The sequence below is a fragment of the Corvus brachyrhynchos genome, unplaced genomic scaffold (assembly GCF_000691975.1).
Source record: "Corvus brachyrhynchos isolate BGI_N302 unplaced genomic scaffold, ASM69197v1 scaffold6, whole genome shotgun sequence".
NCBI lineage: Eukaryota > Metazoa > Chordata > Aves > Passeriformes > Corvidae > Corvus > Corvus brachyrhynchos.
Window position 1 is genome coordinate 3,924,238 of NW_008238632.1, and position 23,323 is coordinate 3,947,560.

The following is a 23,323-nucleotide window of genomic DNA, read 5'->3' on the forward strand; positions in this document are numbered from 1 at the left end:
GATTTTCTTGTGGAAGAAGCCTTTTTGTTGGAAGTCTGTTATCTGTCTTTCATCCCTGACAACTTCTCGTGTGGACAGGAGTGTTATGCATCACAGTGTAAGGCTGTGAGAAGTCAGTTTTCTGAATTTTGACTTTTTGTCTCTGCAAGATCCTAAAAACATATAAATAACTGTTTTCCTCACTAATTTATAGCACTCAGCTAGCAGTTATGCTTTGTAAAATAGTTCTTCAATGATTGTCTCCAAAAGAAACAGATCTGACTCATGGTGCCCATTAGTGGAGTTTTTTGGTAGCATGCTCTTCTGTGTTCATTCTTGTCTGAGTTTGATAAACCTTTTTCTTGTCAACTGAGATGAAGTGGTGTAAAGAGAATTGTTTTGTCTTCAATGACACAGAATGTAAGTGGAGTAGATGGTTTGCTATTTTTTTGTATATTTGTTTTATTTATTTTGGTGGAGAATTGTGTATTTTTTAATAGCAATTATGTAATTATCTAGCTTTTTGCGCTGGGGAAAAATCTTTATAGCTACTCCTTTCTGCCTTATTGCTTGAACTTACTGATGCTGTTCTCTGTTGTTGATTATGTTCTTGAAATCTTTCTTGACCAGCATTTTTTACATGGGTGAGGATGAGGAAACAGAATGTAAACTATCACCCTGGAGTACCATGGAGTACTGGCTTGTAAGCATTATCGCAATGCAAGTAAATAGTAACAATAGAAATTGGCCAAATTAAATACTTCTTTCAGACTAATGTAGAATTTCAGGTTCTTTTAAAAAGGCACTAGAGGCAGGGTGACTGGGTGCATTCACACCAGACCTAAGCAGCAGATTGCCATGTTATTTTTCCTTGAGTATCTCAAACATGGTGTCTTAAATTCTCCAGTTATTAAATGAGCAAAAACTTTGCCAGAGCTCACAGAGATATCAAAAGTGACGATACAGGCAATTTATCTGTTTGATGAAAATCAATACAGATTTATTATGAATTAATAAATAATTGTTTGTTTCCTAGTCTGATAACTGTAACTGTGCTTGTTCAAAACAAACCAACAACAGAAAACAGTAATGCTACCACTTCTACAGGTTTGCATTGGTAGATTAAGCAGCAGGATGGCATGCAGGTTGTAGTACCTGCAAATTCTTTCTTCTGTAGGAACAGGAAAATTCATTTGTTCCTCTGGTATGTCAAGCTGTTAGCCCCAACATTTCCATTTCCCCACTCTGCGAGTATATATGCATGCCATATGTGCTCGTGTGTGCGTGTAACTGTTTTCATGCCTTCAAAGGACTTCTGTTCAAATTCAGTTTTCTAAATTAATCTTAAATGCATTGTGGATTTATGAATTATATACATTGAAAAGTAATAGTTCCAAAACCTCAGCTTTCTGTTGTCTGAGATTTTAATAGGGATTTTTGGATCACTAAGTTGAAGGACAATAATTCTATTGTTTGATAATCCAGTTATTTTGTATGTCTGGCTTAATCAAAGAGATTCTTGTACTTCAGAGCCCCATGTTTTCTGTGCTTGTCTTCAACACTTGTTAAGTTTGACTTTACAATAACTCAGAAAAAATAAATCTGCTTCAGATGCCTAATTAGATATAACTACCCACAAAGAACTGAACTTCTTTTGTAATCAGATACCTATGCTGTGTAGCACTGCACTCAAGGGAAGCCTAACTGATTGCAGCAGTCTGCTGAAGGACCATTTACCTGGGCCCGTTGGTGTCTAGCCCACAGAATTGCTTTGATGAATTACTGTTTTTAAAGCTGAAACATTAGTTGTTCCTTTACAATGGTTTATCTTCCTGCATTGGTTTCCACTTTGGGGAAAAAAAGAAGCTTACACTGGAAAAGGTTTTATATTTGCCCCCAGCTTTTGCTGGTGGGTTCACGCCAATGTCTGTGGAGCAGAAGCAAGAGTTTTCTCCTAATCTACCTCAGTATAGGTAGATGATATCTTACTGAAAAAAAGCCAGTTACCATCACCAAACAGGAGAGGAAGGAGTCGGTCAAAAAAATGCATGTTGTGTTTCATTACTTGTTACTTCTTTTTGCTTGCTGCTAACTTGTTGAATAGAATGAGACATGAAGGTATTGGAACACCATTCATTTAGGATGCATGGTTAAAGGTCTGAATAAATTTATTAAGAGTTTTGCTTCCTGTTCTGCCCACAATGGAGGAAACATTTTGGTTTAGCTGTTAAATATCCTCTAGGCTTTAAGGGGAAGAAAACTTTAACTTCAAGCTATAACTGATAGAGACTTTCCTATAACTGCATTTATTTTATTAAATAATCAGGATGTCCCTGATTTCTCTGGCAGCACAGATAAGCTCCTCCATTTTGGCATGGAAAGTTTCAGGATTTTCATAAAAATTGTCAGCAGAAAATGTCATAGCTGTCAAAAAATTAGAGGTGAAAAATGGAAAGCCTTGTTAAGGGCAGAGGCAAATTTTCATCCACCATCTTTATCTATTTAATAACAAATATGTATATATTATATATAATTTAATAGAATAAATGTGTTTATATGTGTAAAACTTCCTATTCCAGAAAAACCCCTACAAATTAACTCTTTCAGACTGTGCTTCTTGTTTCTTTTACTGAAATTCCACCCTCATCTAACTGCTTAGAAACCCAATGCTGACCAGTCTTCCACTTTGCTGTCTGCTAAGAACCAGACAGTATAATTTCTGACCCTTTTTAGCAGACTTTTGTCTCCATTTAAGCAATACTAGGGCCATCCATAATTTTCAAGTGCTACTTTATGTACTGCTAGTTAATAGTTTGACTAACAACAGTATCTTCCTCATTTTCTTGTCTTGTTGTAAAACTCCCTGAATTCTTGCTTGCTTTTCTTTTTCCCCCAGGATGTCTCATGTCAGTGAAATGTGGTGCTATCACTGGAAATGGAAGCTGCAGCACTGTCTCTGCTTGTTTACCACTTATATTATATGCATGCAGCAAGCAGGTAAGTCAGCAATTTATCTTCTTGCATAAATAAATGATCTAGGACCCAAAGTTATAATGACCGAGGATTATGCTTACACATGACTGAATTCTGTACAATATAACACTTTGATGAAAGTGATGCTTTATAATTACTATTTATGATTTTATAGTTTGGGTCCTGTGTTCAGCTACTGCTGAATTTTCTTTTTGCCGGTTTTTACAATTTTGCTGTTATTAGTTATTGCTATTTTTTTCCTTTGGATTTCTTCTTTGAGTTCTTTCATTTTCTTCTTTCTTTGCATTTACCTTGTTAATGCCTGCCTCTCTTGAATTTCTTCTGGTTGTTGAAATTCTGTGAGTATTCATGTAGTTCTTCCATTTTCCACAGTACTGTTTGTGCGTGCAGATTGTGTATTCAATAACCCTTCACTGTAGTTCAAAGTTGTAAAATACCTGGAGTGTGTTTATTATTTTTAAACGCTTTTTATGACTCAAATAATAGAAACATTCCTCAGCAAAGTATATGCAAGTAAGATAACTGTACACTGTAAAGAACCATCAGTTTAAACGGATGTCATCTTGATCTGTGGTGACACTTCAGCACAGCGCAATGTAATATTCTGACTGTTTTCTTTAAACATATGAATGAGAGATTTCATTCACTAAATGTCTTGTCCTAACCACTAGAGTGCAAAGTATTTTAGGAGATCCAGCTGCTTTGCTGGAAAAAAATTGTCTGGCGTTTATTCTGGAGCATATGAAAATTTTGGAGCAGCTTGTGGTGCTCAGCTAATTCTGTATCAGATGGGTAGTTTTGCTTTGACAGTCTTGCCAATGGAAAAAGGATTGTTTATATATAGAAAGGGCTTCTAGCTTCTCTGGTAATGTTTTTATTTTTTTAAAGAAGTGCTTTTGTTAGTTTTTAAAACCTACCCTTTTTTTTTTTTAAGGACAAAATAATGTTGTTGCTGTGCAGTAGCACTTTCCATATTCATGTCACTTTAATAGGTGTTTTCCATTTCCATTAAACTGTACCCAGAAATGCATTTAGGATCTGCCCTCACTTGTGGCTCCATTGACTGATGGATTCTGTGTCCCCATGTTCCTGGTCCAAACTTGATCTTGAGCCATGCAGCTGCCATTCTTAGCACAAAGTAAATCAGCAAAACCTTCTCTCATTTACATCTGCTGTGTGCTGTTACCTGGTGACTAGAACATTAGGACGCCAAAATTATTATCCTTTGCTAATTCCTCTTCATAACAGATAACTGATAGTTGAAAGTGTGGGTCTCACAGCAACCTAAGCCCTGTGAGCCAGAAGGTCTCAGCCTTCTGTGAGGACAGAGAAAGCCAACCACAAACTCACCCGTGCATTCAGCTAATTGCAGCACACCATGGCTAGCTGTGCTGGTGCTGAACAAGTAGGGTCAAATTCCAAGATGCCAAACTCCAAGACACACTTCTATGAAATCATATATGCCCCTAGCTGACCTCTTCAGCAATGAAATGATTTGTACCATTGGATTGGCAAAAGCAGCTGAAGTGTTCCAGTCTCAAGTGCATCCCTGTGGGGGCTTTTCCTTTCTTGCCTCTGCAGGAATAGATTTGAAATCTTCAAAACTTTTAATTAATGGAAAAGGTATTTCCCTGTCTGCATGAATGATAAGTAGATAAGTAAGGTACACTGGAAATGCCCAGGTTCAACAGACAGATGTTTGCTGTTCAGCAATGAAAGAGATGATAGGTAGTCTGCTGTTATTACTCGACTGAAATAAAAATGAGATATTTACCTTTACAGGAGCCTGTCATTTGGCAGCACTTGCATGTAGACCCTCAGGGTTCATATTTCTTTTTATGTTGAAGTAAAAGCATAGGTTCTGCTTCAAAATAGAGTCTTTCCATCTGCTTTTTGTAATAAAACAAGACAAACAAAGTGGGAAACACTGCTGTTCCTGCATTTTTTATTTCATGTTCTTAAAAGGTATTGGTCACTTTGGCTGTGGATTCATATGGTATTCATAATCTCTCTGGCAGCTTAAGCTTTACTGAATTTACAGTAGAAATGTCATAAAAGCCTGACATTCATCCAGGTTCTCGAGTGAGCTGTAAGCTTAGAAAGCTATTGGTGCTTATTAAGCTTTGCCCAGAGGAGGTTACATACAAGCGAGGGATTAAGTTCATCAGGTCCAGGTTTTATGGATTATTTAAGGGGCTATTCATAAGGATAAATATGTCAGTCATGCTGTGACATGGAAAAATGCAAAAGTAATAATTTTATAGTTTAGTTTGAGGAAAACTACAGTACTGGGCCTGCTTTTGGAAACAAAGCTTAGGAGAGGGATTACATAGCAGAAAATTTAGGACAGGAGAGGGATGGTCTGTGGAAAGAATGTTTAACCACAAATTAGTAAGTAGGGTACTGACAAGCAGGTGCACCAGTGGAGTGGAATCCAAAAATATAGGTCTGATACCTCAAAGGAATCAGTGGATGGATTGCGACACTTGAAAAATAAAGACAGAAAGAAATTATTAACAGGGGAAAAATTGATAAAAATATAACATGTCCTTTAGTTAAAACCTCAGCAGCCATGCACTTTGGGCACACTGGCTTCAGGTCATGTGTTGTGAGTCAGGGTGAAGTTATAGTACAGCTCAGGTAGTAACTTGTCAGGTTTCCATTCCTGTCTGGGGTAGATGTCCCTGATGGTCTTATGGGGGTCATCTAGTCATGCCTAAGTTTCTCTGTGACAAGTATATGTCTTGCCTCCCTTGTAAACAGCTTGCCTGTCTTCCAGTGGAAGGACTGCGTAGGAACTGTTAGAATGGGGGTGTTTTAAACAGAATTAGTTAAATCTGCTTTTATAGGACATTCAGATATTCCTAACTTTTGGTTTGTATGTACATTTCATTGGTTTCAGGGAGTCCAAAAGAGAACAAGCGGAGTGAACAGAGTTCTAGAAAACATAACTAATGAAGGCAGACAGAAAGAACTAAGATTTTTTTGGTCTATAATAGGCAGAAGAGGGAATGCATAAGAACTGAGAATATTTAAGGAAGTAGGTGCAGTGGGAAGGGATAGACTAATCTTTCCAGGTAGCTGAAAGGGTAAAAAAAAATGGGCCTAAATTACAGCAGTATAAATGAGGGGAGGACATCTCATCAAAAGGTTTAGATAGCAGTGAAATAGATGTCAAGAAAGACTGGGAAATCCCAGTCCTTGGGAATGTATAGTAATATCTACCAGAAATGGCTTTAAATCTACAATCCCCTTCCCTGGGGCTGAGAAATACATTATGTAATTTCCAAACTTCCCTAATATCTGTAGTTCTTTCTTAATCATTGTCGTGTAGAATCTCTTTTGGTTAAAAATCTGGGAAATGAGGAGATCCTTTGGAAATTGCACTTCTTCAAATATGACAGTGCTTTTCCTGTGCCTAAAAAATTGTCTTGGTGTTTGTCCTGTCACAATGGCTTCATTTTTATCTGACATAAAGAAGCAGCAGCTCAGTATTGAAAGTAAAAATCTGCTGCTTCAGGTGTGTGTAACCTCACAAAAATGTTCATTTTTGTCCCCCCTTGCTTTTTTGTTTTTCTGCTGTCATAACAAAATGTCTAATGTTTCAATATTGTGCTGTCTTTTGGAGTTGTCTGTGCTCTCAATGGTAACCCAGGAGAAGAACTGGAGTTTTCTCAGTGACCTTAATGCAGATTGCAGTTTGCATAATTATTTTCCAATCTAGTTTTTGAGTGTCTTGTCAGCACTGGACTTTCAGTTTTGAACACTTGAACATTTGAGAAGATGGCAACATCCTCGTAAGAGTTTTCACCTTCTTATGTCATTAATAGACTTATAATTACATAAGAATCAATAAGTGTTTCAAGTTTCGACTGCTGTGCATCCATATTTAGTTTTATTCAGAATGTGGAAAATATTTATTTTAGTAAAGCCATGAGGACATCTATAATTCTTACTACACTATTTCTGGATTGTGCCCCATACTGATGTTATCACAAAATTACTATGACTGTAGCTAACGCCAGAGTGAACATTTGTCCTTTTGGTCATCCATCAGTAAAGTGCACTGGTGTCTGTAGTCACATTTCCATGTCCTCAGAGCAGTTTAATCAATTCTCAGGAGCTCACCAAAGTGTAAATTTCACTTCTATTACAGCCTCTGGAATTTTAATTTTAGTGGTGATTCAAAGTAAAATTTTGTGCTGTATTTAATTCATCAAGAAAAAAAAAATAAGTCTGAAGTCAGGTCCTTCACCCACATGTCTGAGGATGATCCACAATATAAGATCCTCTTTGTCTGTTATGCTCCTTAATTGGGCCTGTGTAGATAAAGGAGGGATTAAAGTCCTCCCTTGTTTATGGGAGCATTTCAGAGTGAATCTGTGGGTTCAGAAGCCTAATAAGAGATGGGAAGTCAATGTGGTGGGAAGTATTGCTCATGCCACCAGCGCTAGCAGCAAGAGTTAGTGACATAGTGAAAATGGATTGGGCTTTATCTGGCACAGCCAAGTCAGGAAGTGTGGTTTTTCACCACAGATCTCAAGCTGCCTACCCCAGACAGGGGCCAAAGATCCTATCACCCGGCAAATGATGAAATGGTTGTCAGCACATTGCCTTATCTTCCTCTCTCTTACCATGTGCAGAGCTAGAACCGAAGTGCCAAGGCATTAACCCAGTCAGTCAGCACAATCCTCACGTACAGAGGGAGTGGTTTTGTAAAGTTGTTATTGGTGCTTTATCAAACTTCTCTCATGGCATCCCAGAGGTGGGAATGAGTGTGCATTTATTGCAGAGCAGGGTAAATGTGACTGATACTGCCGTCCCTGACTCGGGCATGGAAATTCTTATTTCTGAAAGTTATGGCAAAAGTCAGGAAATGTAAAAAGTTTGGAAAAAATATTCAGTCTGGCGGTCTCTTTCCTTACAGAGGCATACATAAATCATGAGTAATTGAGAGATTAGTCAGGAGGAATCTGTGTATTTAATGAATAGCTCCAAGGTTTTTTTATTCTTTCCTCTTTCTCTGTCAGGTTTTTTTTTATATTTTAATTTAGCTTAAACAAAACATAAGCTATCCCCTTTATGTTCTGTTTAATATCTAAATTTTTGCTGGCTTGAGGCATGTTTGCAATTTCTGTTCATACAAATCTTGCAGAGAAAAAGTTGCTAGTCGTCTTTCTTGTATTTCCCCTAGTTGACAGTTTGTTAATATAAAAGTAAATTACTCTTGAAATGAATTTCACAGGAGCCTGCCTCTCATTACCTCTGTTTACGTTTTTTAGCTATAATCTTTTGATGGTGTTGGTAATTCTTTTCCCTTAAATGTTTCGACCTCATTGCATTAACCATGACAGTATTGCCTTAAAAGCACAGTGATTTTTCCCCCTCCTCTGATACGCCCCCACAGCCAAACCGATATGGAATGTGCTCAGGCATTTTTAAGCTGACTACAGCCTCATTGTACAGGGTCTCTGCACTCCTTTATTAGAGCACAGGCTAAAAAATATACTACTGCTATAAAGAATATGCCTTCAAAGAAAGAACAACCTGTCACAGAAGGTCCTATCTTTATGACCTACAGGATTTTGGAATCTGTTTATAAATTATTTTTGCCTCATTTTCTCTGTCCTCTGTTATAAATTAAAAACATAGCCAACAAAAGTTTGAATGTTTGTCAATACTATTTATGACAACACATAATAAAAGTACCTACCTTAGTAGTATATCCAAAAAATAGCCCCAAGAAGACTTGTGGCCAGCTGGGCTGTGCTTTACAAACGGCTGCCCTGATAGAGGTTATTATGTGAAAAAAATATTTTTTATGGTATTTGTCAGTTTCTCTCAATAAACTGAATGAACATTTTAGAACAGAATGTGTTTCTGTCTTATTAAAAAACTGAAGTCTTTGAGTGTGCCACCTTTTTCCTCCTGTGGATTACTAGTGTGAGAAGCATTGCATCATGAAGTGAAGGTGTTAACTAGAAACAGAAGTCTCCAGGTAAAAGTTCCTAACATACAAGTCTAGCAATTGTGTGATGTACATTTCAATATGTATCACAATTAATACTGAGTGATTAAAATGGTTGATTTAATATCCCAATGGACCTTTTATAAGTGCATAATTACCACTGTAAAGTCAGCATTTCTTAATTAATCAGAAGGGCTGATCTGGCAGATTTTACATGCCTGTTGTTATGCCCATGATTATTTTTGCTAGAACATAGTATTATGTTTACTTAGTGGGGTTGCTTAAGTGTTTTGCACAAGGTGTAACATGTAATGCTTACTAGATCAAGACCTCAGTTATCACTTTCTGATAGAGAAATGTTAACATTTGCATTTTCACACAACCACAGCACAGAGATGTCTGAGATAGATATACAATACTAAAATGAAAAAAGACATATGATGTGTATTTTTCAAGAATCTGAAAAAAAACAAGTGAGGGAATTGTAGCTACAATCTAGTAAGGTACTGTGATATAAGAAAACTCACCTGGAAAGTTATATTCCTTGTTAAAATTGTGTATGAAAAACATCTGATTAAATAATTCACATGTACTGTTTCTGAATTTCTTTGTCTTATCATGGAAGAGAAAAATATCTCTCCTGTGGGAGGAAAACAATGTATTTTAGCTACAGAGTGTGAACATTTTCTACAGAGTTAACAAAAATATTAAAGTAATAATGATAAGTTACATGAGAGAAGTACATCCCTTACTGTGGTACGTTGAACCAAAACTACTTTTCCTGCCCTAGATATGATAATACAAGCAGGCATATCAAGGGAAGGGAGGGTTTTCAGAAACCCCTCTTGTTTTGTCTGCATTCAGTGCTCGTTAGTCTGCTCGGTTCCTGTAAATGGCAGCCTAGGCTCTAACTCTTGCTGCAGTACAGGAAAATTAACGTATAATTCAGAGTTAGAGGTCTGCCTATGTAGTCTGGCCTCCAGATATCTTTCACACTAGTCAATTTTAATTGCCTTCTCTTGATAGATCAAACCACTTTCGACTCTAAACTCAATTCCTGTCCTATTTTTTTTGGTACCACAATGAACTTGTGCTCTTCTTTTATGATCTTTCATGTTGTAGGTTTCGTGGAGTTTTTTGCTTTATTTTTTCCCTTATTGTCTGGAACTACAGTTGCTTGAACAATATGTTGACTGTTTTCAATTTGTTAGTTGGAAACAATTTTGCTAATTGTCCTCAAGATTTCAGCTCCCAAACATGTTTACCAATTCCCATTCTGTGAATTTCCTTTTCAGTAACTTCTGAACATCTTTTCAGTTATTTACTGGTTTGTCCCAATTCCAGTGTAACAAATAGTCAAATTTGACAATAGAGGCCACCACAGTGGTGACTCAGATTGCACAATCCTCTAAAACTAATGCAATATTAATTAAGATGTAAGAGAGTTTATATTGTGTGGAAGTGTCAGCATGGCATATTTTCAGACAAATTAATTTTTGAAAGTTCTTGTAGACAGAAAAAGTGTGTATTGGAAAATAATTTACTCAATTAAATAGTGACAAAAAGTGAGTTCCTATTCTTGAAACCATTTTTCTTCTGGATATCCCCAAAGCAGTCCAACTGTCTCCCAGTACACTGTAAACCAACTTTTTTTCCAGAGCTAAATATCTGCAAGAGCTTGCAGGGTAGATCCATGAGAAGACTGTCACACAGCTAACCTAATTTTTGAAAGGATACAATGCAATGAGATTTTTTCCTAATTCCAGTTTTTTTCACTCATGAATATGCTTCTTAACGGGTGTCAGACAGAAAGCTGCAACTCCCTGTCTAGAACAGAGTTTGTTTTGTTCAGATGCATGCTCTGGCGTCTCAGAGCTCTTTTAATTAAGAACTGTGCAGTGACAAATCCATACTATGAAACTCAAGGCATTTTTAAATCAGAACTTGCTTTTTAGGTGGAGAGAAAGACCTCATGGTCGAAGTTTATCACAGAGGCATTTGTACAAGTAACCCAGTCCTATGAGACTTTTTTTTGAGGTGTGAGTGCAACTGTTTTTTCTCATTGTTTTGAATTTACAGGAAATGTCAATAAATGGGTTTAAATTTTGAATCTTTCAGTGTTTTTTTCCTTCTGATTCTGTCTAAATGTCTTCCACACCCAAAGTATGTTAGTGATATATCATACTGAAAGCATACAGAGCATCCTGAAATCACTTGTCTGGTAAGTTTTTGAAAACAGTTTCTGAAACAGAAAGGAACACATTAATATGTCTTTTGCAATGAAATCTAAAATAACTGAAAGATTTCATTTTGGGTGTGGGTGCCCACCCATCCAGTGTTTTGAAAAACAAATCACCCAAATGGTGCTAAATCATCTTGGGTTTTAATTTTGGTTTAAAGAACCATTATATTTCATGTATGTATGTAATATACACACAAAAATAAAAGGGCAAAATGCTGGTGTTGAAAAAAGGCATCATTTGTACAATGGGTTAGAAGTTGTGGGGTTTTAAAAATATTGTTGGATGGATAAAGATACTTAAAGGAAGTGTAACAATAAAAATAAGGGGCCCCCTCCCTCACATGGGTAAACCTGGTGCCTCAAATGTGCACCAGCTGATCCAGTTACAGTTCATTATATAATTGGTTTATAAAATGTATGTTTTTTTCTTTGGCATGTCAGATTTTGACAGTGTACTGTTTCTGTGATGTCCAGTATTTTGATCTTATTTTGGATTGGATGTGCTTCTGGTAAAATCCTGCTATTGCAACTGCCAAAGGCGTTGTATATCAGAAATGCCACCCGTCAGGGCTTCCCTCTGTCTGTCTCTGCATATGAGGAATTGCTCTACTGTTAAGTGATTATTTTACTGCTTTTCAAGTGAATTGCATTTAACCCTTCTGCATTCCTGGAAAGATCTCTATGAAAGCCAAAAAGGCAGAAGTAGCATTGGTAGAATAAATTTCTCCTTCTGGTGGCACATGTCAATCATAAGATGGTACTGAGGATTAAAAAGGCAAACATCTCTCTATGTACACACTCTCTCTCTCTAATAAATTATGCACATATTTTTCACATATGGGTAATAACAAATAAGAAATTTCTAGATCTCTGGCAAAAAAATTGTAACTTAAAAGTTACCTGCAAATAATATCTGGCATAGTCAGTTGTCTTTAGTTTTGGGTGGGTTTCTTTCCCTCTTTATTTGCAGTGTTGACATATGTGATACAAGTGCTCTATTTGACACAACTCCTGTGCTTACTGACTCCTTTGACTACTACCTTCAACAAAAGTATTTGAAGTTGTTCTTTTTTTAAGGGCTTAACAGAATTGAATTACTGGCAATTTAATCATAGAATTAATAGCTGAACTTAAGATCTTAGGAAAAATATGCTTGGCTGCATAAATCTTTTCTGAATAGCACATCATAGCAATGGAATGTAGTAGATGCCAGAAATGTAACTGAGAAGAGTCCAGTTTTTAAAGCTATTGTTTTCAAAACATTTATCTTGTTTTATCATCCTAATCATTTTTCTGGTGTAATAAATGTCCTGAATCTGAAGGAGCAGATTACAACATTAATTTTAAAATTTTGCCGTGTTTTCTTAAAAGCATTCATTTTCTTAAATAAGTATTCAAGAAAGTAAAGGCAAATAACTTACTAATAACATGATTGAGAAAATAAAGAAATCATCTTATAGAAGGTGTGTGCTTTTTTTATGCTTAGGAATAGTGAAATTGAGACAAATCTGCTTTAATCTTCAAATAAATTTGCACAACTTCTGGAATAAAATATAAGGAAATTCTCAAGTGGATATTCAGCTGTGTATGTTCTGGTGGTTCTTCCATGGACTGCATAACATTCATTTTACTGGGTCCCACGAAAGTCAGTGCAGGTTTTGCTATCCTTGAATAAGAGCAGAGGTGCATCACTGTGGAGCTCTTTGGAAAATCCCTTCCCAAATGTCCAATGAGAACCTATTTGGAAGTTTGTGTCTTGGCCAAGCAGTGTTCCTCTGTCAGAAGAGGCCAAAGTTCTGCCCCATGGCTTTAAAAGACTTAGCTTGCATGGTGCTGCATCACTGTTCAGTGTTCAGAAAGGAAAAAGGCTTAAAGAACAAAAGAAGAGTTGCTGTGTACACTTGGCAATGATTATATGTTGTAACTTGTTGGTTTTGTCTGCAGATTACTGTGATCTCACCCAGTGAAATGGAAGAGGTTTTTGTATTCTGTTTTTTGTCTGTGTAATCACCATGTCATGTGAATCCTTTCTTGGTACTTAAGAATTGACTTGAGCTGCAGCAAAAAATTCAGATGCACAAACTCTTCTGGAAGGACTGGTACTGAAAGACGTTTTCTTCCAGCACTGCTCCTGCTTTTTGTGAGACATGGTACCATTTGTGGGAGTGAGCACCTCAGATTCCCAGAGATCCAGTGGGAAATGAATATTCTCAGCACTCTCAAAAACTGAGCCAAGGAGAAGCCAGCATTTTTGCTCTATCACTCTCTTTTTCAGCTAGGTTTACTGCATCTGTTTGGGGATTGTTTGGAAACTGTCAGTCAGTTAAAATATCATAAGAACGCAGACATCCACTCTTGTTTTTAATACTAATGCACAGAGGAAAGCATTGTTTTTCCTTTTGAAGTGAATTGCTTTTGATTATTAGTGGCATGATTTTTTGAGCTTTCCTCTTATTTTACTTTAGTGCATGCATTTCTAGTGAGAAGACAGCTCAGCCTGGCCAGAGTTTTAATCTTTAGGGTGAGGTCTACAATGCTTCTTATCTTAATCAGCTACTGTGTTTATTCACTTGAAATATGTGGAAATCTGAAGAAACATCTTTTATTAGCAGGGATCAAGCCAAACTTAAAAAAAAAAAAAAAATCAGGTCTTTTCACAATTTTTGATATTTCACGTTAGATTTCAATTAGTTTTCCTTTGCAGAATTCAATATAAGAAATGATGCAATGACAGCAGAATGGAAAAATGGTGTTACATATTGTAATAACAAAAAAAAAGGTCTTAAACAAGAATCTGGTCATCAAAACGTGACCATTGTGAGTCACAAACATAAACTACTTAACAGCAGTTGATGAAACTTTTTTTCTTGCCAGGAAGCTCTTCTGTGGTACTTGCAATTTGTTCTTTATACTTTGTCATAATTCTCTTTGTGTTTGAGGTTCAGTTTTTTTATACTGGCCCTCACAATAGTTCTCATCAACAGTCCCCATTTATTCCTCCTATATCATTCCTTATAGTAATTATGGTGTCAGCATGTAAACTTAGATGTGTGTATACAAATACTGATGGTAACAAATATGACCGTCAAGTAGACTTTGTATGGCCAAGGTGCTATGTACATTCAAGAACCAGCTGCTTGGAAAGGAGGGAGATATTCTGCACTATTATGTACCACTGTTGGGCTATACTTACCAATTTGTCAACAATTATGAGAAACACTGAAGACCAGTATGCCCAGTCTAAACACTGACATGGTAAATATGTTCCCTTATGGACCTTTCTAGGGGTTATGGTATGTATTACACATATGAAGCTTTCAGTAAGATTAGCAACTTGCCTGTTATGTTTTTAAAGCTATAATGAAACTCAAAGAGGATTGTCCACTTAAAGTCATAGAGTAAATATTAAATAATAATTATAATGGTGGTATTTTATTAATTTTCTCCATGTAACATGAGCTTTCATAAGTAAACAGGTACTAAGTAGAATTATCATATCTCACTGGAGATATATAGTCTGGAGGTGGCATCAGCCATTACCCTGTGCTTATGTACTGCCATAAATAAATCTACGTGGCTTGTTCTTTGATGTTACTTTAAAAAATACAATTATTAAAAGTTATAAAAATGGCTGATAAAAATGATCCTAAAACATTATATGTTTACGATGCAACTTTAATAGGAGCCAATGTTGAACTAACATTTTGTATCAGTTTAAGGACAAATATCCGTATGGAAACACGGTATTGTGTTTATTTGGATTGTGCAGGTGGATCTCCTGTATGCCTACATGCGCTGACAGATTTATAAATCCAGACACATAGCACAGATCTTTTGTCCACACTTTAAGTAAATTACGTTCTTGAGTGCAGGCTGCTTTGGTCATGGAAAAATATATCTGTATGAGACTTGAATGAATAATGGCTTTTATTGTGAGCACCTCTTTATCAGCAGCAATAAGAGAGGTCTGAGTGAATATCCAGGCTCCCAATTACATATGGGTAATGCCACATCCTTGTAATCTGTCTTTCCTAATTATGACAGTATGTTTATTTCTGAAATGCCACATGCTATTAAATGGCTCTTACTTGTCTGTTATGGCTTTAAAGTAACACAACCCTTTAATCACACCAATTCTGACAAAGAGTAAGACATGTACATATTTTTATTTTGCAGTAATTTCCTGTCTTATGTGGAGGTGAGGAAAAGATTGGGATTCAACTAGTGAAATAGAGAATGATAATCTAGAATCAGCACTTGCTAGTTTAGTTGATATGTTGGAAACCTGTGTGGCAGACCAGTGGGAAAGGTTTCCTATGATTGTCACACAAGGGTAGTTTTCAAATTTGACTTATTTTAAATAATAGAAGAAAAATCTAGGAAGAAAATATATTAAAAAAAGTACTAAGGCTAGAAAGCTGGCAACCCAGTAATTAGGAAAAAACAGAATTGAAGAATTCAGGTTGCCTATGGCTTTTTCCATTTTCGCGTCTATGGTGATGATGGAGAGTTTATTACAAAGCCACCTGCTTTTTGTCATTGGCCTCTAGTTTTGTATAAAGCAGACATGCCAGGAGGCTGAAAACAAACATGGTTTTTAAGGTCTTTGCTTAAAGTGCGGCCAGAGGTAAAATATGTACACTGAATGAGGAACTGGATTGCAAGAAGATCTCATGGCAAGGGTGGCTGAAGGCTGTGCTAGAAAACGGAATTCTCTCTCTAACTATTTTCTGTTACAGATGGCTCAGCAAATGAATTTCTCGGCTGTCTTTAATGTGTCTCAGTTTCTGTCACTAACGTAAACTTATAGAATGATTTTCATCTCTGATTGCAGCTGATGCGAATAGGAACTGTGTTTGACTATATTAACCTCTATGTAATGCTGCAAATCACAAGTTAACTCTTGCATGTCTGAAGGGAGACGCCCAACATCGGGAGATTCTTCTGATCTTGATATTCCCCAGCTATACTTCTGTAAAATGAGTTAAAGAGAACTTCTTCCCTCACAGCCATATTGTAAGTTTTAAATAAAATGACTGTTGGAGAAACGTTCGAATGTTATACTAATGAGCACCACAGAAGAGCTCATGAGGAAGTCAGTGATAATGTCTCAGGAGAGGACTGGAATCACTTCAAGGCTGGGGGTAACACATGGAAGCACAGAAGTAAAGCCGGATACTGCAAAGTTGCTTATTTCATGGGATTTGTCCTTCCTGTGCACTGAATGAGATCCTGCAAAAACAGTAGTATGTGATTATGTAATTGACGATTTTTTTTCAATTATCTGTGCACAAAGGCCAGAGGAAGGTTAACTCTGGCATTTCCTAACTTCAGTCGTCCTTGATTGTGCAACCCTAATGGTGTCTGACTGTTTCTGGGAGGGGTTATATTGTTGAGTTGTCTGTGTATATGTAGATAAAACTATAATTACTCTTAGATATGTGTAGTTAGAATTTTAATGTATCCCATATGCAGAGCAGAAAGTCCTCAACAAAATGTAATTTACTTATTTTTCTTGTTTCATTCATTCCCACTTAATCAAGATGTTCTCCACTATATTTTTGAGACATTATAAGGAAGCTGAAATTGACAGTGATTGGAGTAATCAAACTACTTCCCTGTGAAGCCATTTGCTTACGACTTCCTTTTAAATTTAATTATTTATTTCAGCCTTTGAATGATCCAGCAATTAGAACAACAGCAACCTGTCTCTGCACAATCTATGTAACACCAGAAAACAGTATTTCATAATAAAAAAGAAAAAAAGCAACAGAGAGATATTCTGTTGTCATACTTCCACCATACTCCTGTCACTTGAAAGATTATTTTTTTCACTTCAATTTTTTATTCTATGTATAGCTTCAGGGAATTTCTGGTTACACATTTGAAAAATACCATTTCTTCATCTTTTCCAGTATTCTCTCCAGGGTGATGTGTGGGTGCAGTTTGGGTTGTGTTTTGGGGGTGTTTTTTTCTTGCTTGTTTTCTTTTAGGTGTGTTTGTTTATTTTTAAGGCAAAGTAATTTTTAGTTTACTGATGATTGATTTGTGTTGTGCTGTTGGAAATAAAAACCAAAACACTTAGCATTAGGAATAGGGGATTCCTTGTTACTTTTAACAAAAGAGTGACAAGAAAATACCTATCTAGGGAAAAAATGGTTAAGACTTTTACTTCTGCAGTGTTAGTTTCTGAAGGAGCAACTGAAGAGTGTTGGAGTCTGGATGAGCAGATCCTGTGTGGACTGAAGTTTGAGGGAAGGTGGCATTTTTCTAGGAAGTGGGGTTCTCTGTAATGCATACAATCTTTCTCTGTATCCGAGGTAATGGCAGGGTGCCCAGAGCTTTGTGGAGAGATTCCTACTTCTTCAGCAATAAATAAAGTAAATAAATAAATATATTTAGTAAAGGGTGGGATATCTTTGATGTTAAGATAGTCTGCTAGATGAAAGACTGGAACTGGCATGCAGTGCCAAGCACCCTCTGCTTCCTTAGTGTCTTTGGTGCCAACATCCTCAAAAAGAACAAGGATCGTAATCCTTAAGACACCAGACTTAAAAAAGGATTTCCTTTAGAGCTAAGGTTGTTTTTCTTACTCTCCAGGCTTGTAGCTAGTGGTAAGACAAATGAGTCTTCTAGAAATTATGAAATGTTTAATAACTGTGTCAATTTTCAGATTACAGATTGCATCAAATAATTTTTTTCCTATAACTTGATGCCCATCTGCCCTTGGAACAGAAGTAGGTCTGTTACTTCTTTAAGACAAGGGTCAAACCAGCCCAGTGTTCATATTTGGGCACCTGGAAGAGAAGAGTTAAAACAAGGCCTGTGTACTTGATACTTTCCCTCAAAACTCTCCCTGTCTTTAACCCCTTCCATTTTGGGAATGCAAATCTAACTGAGGCTGGTGTGGCTTCCCTGTTTAGCCTGTGATGGATTTCTGCCAGCTAGTTGCCCACTCCCTTTGAACTCCTACATCCACAGTTGTCCTCAGGCAGGGCGTGCCATGTGTCCACTTCCTGCTGTGTGAAGGACCACCTTGTTCTCCTTAATTTGAACCTGTCTTCTATAACAAAGGGCCACTAAGTGATGTGAGTGAGCAGGTACTTCTTATCTCTCCTTTCCCTTTCACCTACAGACCTTTTGCAGATCTTTGTCTCTTTCCCAGCTTGAAGAGTACCTGGCTACTTCTTCTTTTGCCCTGGCCGTCCCCACCCAGGACCCACACCCATGCATCCTCTTCCTGTAGCTCAACAGCTTCATTAAACCCAGGCTGGGACATCCACATGTGCCCTGGGCTGTCACCTGGCTGGGAGCAGCAGGAGCTGGGTTGCCCATGATGGAGGAGGATCTGGAAGCCAGACTGACACCAGCACAGAGTCCTCACTGACTGGTTACTGTCTCACTATGTCTGGGCTGGGCTAATAGACAGGGTAAGGTGAAGAAGCAGGTCCAGGGTCCATCCAGAGAGTCATGTTAGGAGCAGCCAGAGACAAAGGCCAGAGACAGATACACCTACAGCATATGTCCAGCAAGAACTGAAAGCCAATTAAGGGCTTTTAGTGCACTCAGGGCACTGTCATACTTATCTATGTTGAATTTTATTTGTTATTTTACTGCCTAGTCACTCTGTCTTATAAGAGACTCATTTTTCTGTTCTTTACAGTTTGCCTTCAAGGTATCTACTGTCTGGAGAAGCTTTCCATCATCAGCAAACTTTGCCTGTACTCTTCTACTGCTTTTCCAGATACTTTCTGGATTCACTAATTAGTGAGGATCCCAGCAAAGACCCCTGTGCAACTCTTCTGGTGACTTTTGTGTGTTTTGACACCTTCACGTTTGCTCCTATGCCCTACTTCTTAACCAGTTACTTATCCGTGCCAAAACTTTGCTTTTGATACAATGACTTCTTAGTGGCCTTTAAAGCTTACGGTGAAAGTCTTTGCCAGAAACTTTCTGGATATCCAAGTGAAACATGTCAGCTGGGTCACATTAACCCACGTAGCACGAGTGAAGCCTGCAGAGAACTCCAAGAAGCTTACAAGACAAAATGTCACTTTACAGAAGTCATGTTGACTCCCCAAATAGATTTTATTTATCCAGGTGTCCACTAATTCTAGCATTCCTTATACCACAGGTCCTTTGTGGTAGCCAAGGCACTGGTCTGGTCAGAGGGAAAAACTGTAGTAAACTAGTTTTACCTGACTACCAGTTACCAGCAAACTTTACAGGTGTTAACATTATTAGCAAGTCTTCAGAACGTATGACTTGTGATTACACTCCTGTTCTAGTGCTCTAGACTGTGACTGCATCTGGTAAAAATGGGCCCGAAAATAATAGCATGTATTTGATCATGGTGACAAGCAGTGGAAAGGACTGAGCGGTACTTCAGGTCCTTTATTAAAATGTAATGAAAGCTTCGAGCAGCTCACTTGAGTGGTAATTCCTCACAACTGTGAACGTTAGCAGAACAACATTTTCAGTTGCAACGAATAGCTAGACCACCCTCTGACACCTTGGTGGAGGTGTCAAATGATAGCTTTCCCCTCAGAATGTGAAGGCAAGAAAAGTGCCATTACTGCAAAAAGAAAGGATTAATTTCTGCTTTCTTCTGAAATGCAGAAGACACAGAAATAAACTACGATGCAGAAGGAGCCAAGATAGTCTGCAATGCACCATATATGCTGTGAGTTCTTTCTTACAAATGAGGGAGCAAACCTGTTATTCTGCACAGTGCAGACCTGGTAGCCATGGGACTAATGGTGCTACCTCTCTCTAAAAAGACAGAGCACTTCTGCATATCCTCATATCAACTCAGATATGGTCACATAAATAGATTATATCTTATTGGTAGGCAGTTCAGAGATCAGCTGGTTCAGACATCAGAGGTTTTTAGACCTTTCTGTTTGAAAGACCATGCAGATGTCAGCTCTAAGTGGAAGATAACACTGTTGTGCTGGTTTTGTTTTCTTAGTAATCCGAATGCCAAGAAACTTCTGATACTATTACTTCTTGTAAAGCAATTGCTTTCTCAGAACAGAGTGGCTTGTTGTCTGTAAATGAAGCAGCAGTGTTTTCATGTGCAGGGAAAAACAAAATTTGCTTAAAGGAGATTTAACTGTGAGACAAAATGTTAAATATTTGTACACTGGAACTGGGTTTTTTTATTGTCATAATCATTTTTCATGAAATAATACATTTCACATACCACCGGTGCTAAGAGTCACAGATTACACCCAGAATAAGGTTTCCCCTTACAGCTCCTGCTTTGGCTTTTGAAATGAAACTGGGCCTTTGGTTAGTGTTGGGGATACAGTCCTGGGAGAAGGACTGGTTTCAGACAAAGCAGAGAGTTGCTTTGAGCAGAAGTCTGCTGTATGCAGCAAAGCTGCTGTAGTCCTGCTACATATGGTGTAGGGTGGCCTTGCTGCCATTAGGGAAAGGATGTGAATGTGTATTTCACGCTTATCATTTCATAGTAGGTGCTGCAAGGTTGGCTTCCCAGACCTCTCATGATAACTCTGCATCACACCTATACCACTCAGCCCACTCTGTCCCTTATACTTGCTGAAGCTCCTTCATCACAGCCATCTCTATAGACAGGCAAAGTAAGACCATTCTTAACCTATTTATAAGATGATTGATATTAATGTAAGCATGGTGGTATTTATTTTTGTTGATTTTTCCCACTTGGAAGGTTTGTATGATCAGCTCTTTTAGACTGAAATATTTATATTTTTGTCTCTGTTACTATTTTGCATTTGTTTCATCGGTTGCCTCAGAGGTAGCACTTGCAAAGAGTCAGGAAGCTTGAAAGAAAAGGTGCAATTCTCTGTCTAGTTATAAATGAACTCTTCACTTCCAGCAAATGTTTTTGAGTTGGTGAATTATCTAGGAGTTGCCTGATTGCTTACAAACAACCCTCTGCCATTTCCATAACTAAAAACTGCTTAAAGTTGCTGCTGGCACTTCATCATAGTTATGTTTAGAGTTCAGGCTGAAGTAGACTTACAGATGATCTGAAAAGAGTTTTAAGACTGTCACCATTATTACTCCATAGTGCAGCATAGTATCTTCAGTAGTGAAATAGGTGACCACAGTTTCAGAGCCATTTAGCTCAGGCTGACATCACCTTCTTGTGTATATGGCATTGCATAGATGCAAGCAGTGCCTGAATGGTTCTGTCGGAAGGAACGCATTCCACCCGACCATTAAACACTGCTCTGCAGGTTTCATAACTGATCCAGACTGCAGAAAATATGCAAGCAGTTACCATCAGAGCTATTATAAGAACTTTTCCTTCATGTAGTTGTTGCAGCCTGATCATAATGACTCAATTACCACATGCTACAAAATGTTGTAATTGCTGTTAGTCCTTCATACTGTCAGAGCCTGTTTTGGCTGTTCTGGCTGAATAGTTTTGAGTCTGACTACAGGAGGTGATCAGAGCTGCCTGGGTGGAGAAAAGCCAGCAGTCATGAGAGTCACAGGAGAGCTGTCTAGCACACCCAAAATCTTTTCATACTACAAATGGATCTCCAGCAATCTGTCTCACCGCAGAATTTACTGCATAAAAACACTTAAGAAAACTACAAAGAGGAAAGAAAATATCAGTTACTGGAAAGCTATTTGGATGAGGAATTCAGTTGTTGTTATTAAATAATATTGATTTTTCTCCCCAAAACATATTGGTTTTTGTTGATACTTAAAGGTGTATTAATTTTAAAGAAAAGTGACAAGATAAAAATTCTAGCTTAAATGTTTTAATGATGGAGAAAAAAAATTGCTCTGAAAATTCAAAGCAAAATTTTAAGTCATTGTTTTGAATTTTCTTCAGTATTTAAAAAAGGTTTGCTAAAAGTTTTAAAGGTGGTAACAATCAAATGTTTTGACACTTATCAGAAATTACTTTGCAGAATTTTTTTTGAAGGAGATTTCTTTTTTTCCTTTTTGTTTTGGGAATAAGATTTCCCATCTAATTATTCCTATACTACTTATTTTCAGAAGGCTGATTACAACTATCATTTTTTGATTTTTCAGTTAATCTTTGCTACACCAAATTAATGTCTGTATCAGCTGACCAGGTATAAGGTTAATATTAGGTTTAACACTTGCAGGTATTAAAACATTCCTCAGTTTTTCCATGCACGCTGAGGGAGAGCTGTACTGAAGCTATCCTGAGCCATACTGAAGAGTTCCCTGTTGGTTTGCATGCACTGCTCAGCAACTTTTGCTGAAAAACTTGCAAAGATTGATGCTAGTGCCAACCACACAGCTACTAAAATAGATTTAATAGATTTCATAAGAACTAGGAGATCTGGAATAGCCTGTCTCTTAAGGAAGTAAGTACAATAATTCCTTAACTCTAGGCCAGCAGTGGTTTTGCAGACCTTGGCACTAGGGTCAGCTGGAGTAATTAGAATAAGAGGGAATACTTTCCCTAAGGAGCTCTTTATATTGACTGTAGCTTAATTGAGCAAATAGCTGAGAGTCCTTGATAGAAAAATCCTGAAGACAACAAGCACAAAGCCACTAAGTTTTATTGGCTGAACTCCTGACCAAAGTCAGATGATCTGCCTAAAAATTCTGCCATTCTTGCCATGGGAGTCTACCATAGTTCTGGGCTCCGTCACTGGCTTTTGTGGAAGAAATAATGCTGTCACAGGACAGGAGCAAGGTGGATTTAGATTAACATGATGATATGCAGAGTTAAATTACTATTTGGTTATGCACATAGGTAGTGGGAAAGAAATTTTTCAGTTTTTCTTATCCGTAGCAATTAGACACCATGGTCAGGGTGAAATGCAAGACTTCCTTTATTTCCTGTTTACACAGGCCCTATCCTTTTTACTCTGTGCTTCTTACTCGTGGTTTTGGACTCTTTCTCCTTGTTCCTCTGTGCTTTGATAGCCTGTCCAGCTTAGTTCTCCTACAGCGATGGTGTTAGATTAATTTCTGCAGAGCTGTTATGAAATCACTCATGACTCATTCTTCTCTTGCTTCCATGAGTGAAATATGCCCTCTAAAAAAATCTCATGGTATGACAGGGAACGCTTACCAACTTGTTAAGTATGCTGAGCTGTGTTTAAGCAGGTTATAAAGTGGGTTCCAACCTACACAGTGCAGCATTAATATGCCTCTTC

At 37.5% G+C, this 23,323-nt stretch overlaps 1 protein-coding gene across 4 annotated transcripts in view; it reads left to right on the forward strand.

Moving 5' to 3' along the window:
- The first annotated feature begins 329 nt into the window (after positions 1-329).
- The window catches only part of ADGRG6 (adhesion G protein-coupled receptor G6), a 108,131-nt gene continuing 85,137 nt past the window's right edge, over positions 330-23,323 (forward strand). For 3 of the 4 annotated variants that reach the window (XM_017737255.1, XM_017737254.1, XM_017737257.1), the window contains exons 1-2: positions 330-399; positions 2,876-2,976. In XM_017737255.1, coding sequence (XP_017592744.1) covers positions 398-399; positions 2,876-2,976 — 103 coding nt within the window. In that variant the 5' untranslated portion in view covers positions 330-397. The remainder of the gene's footprint in view (positions 400-2,875; positions 2,977-23,323) is intronic. The other variant, XM_017737256.1, reaches the window with a different exon arrangement.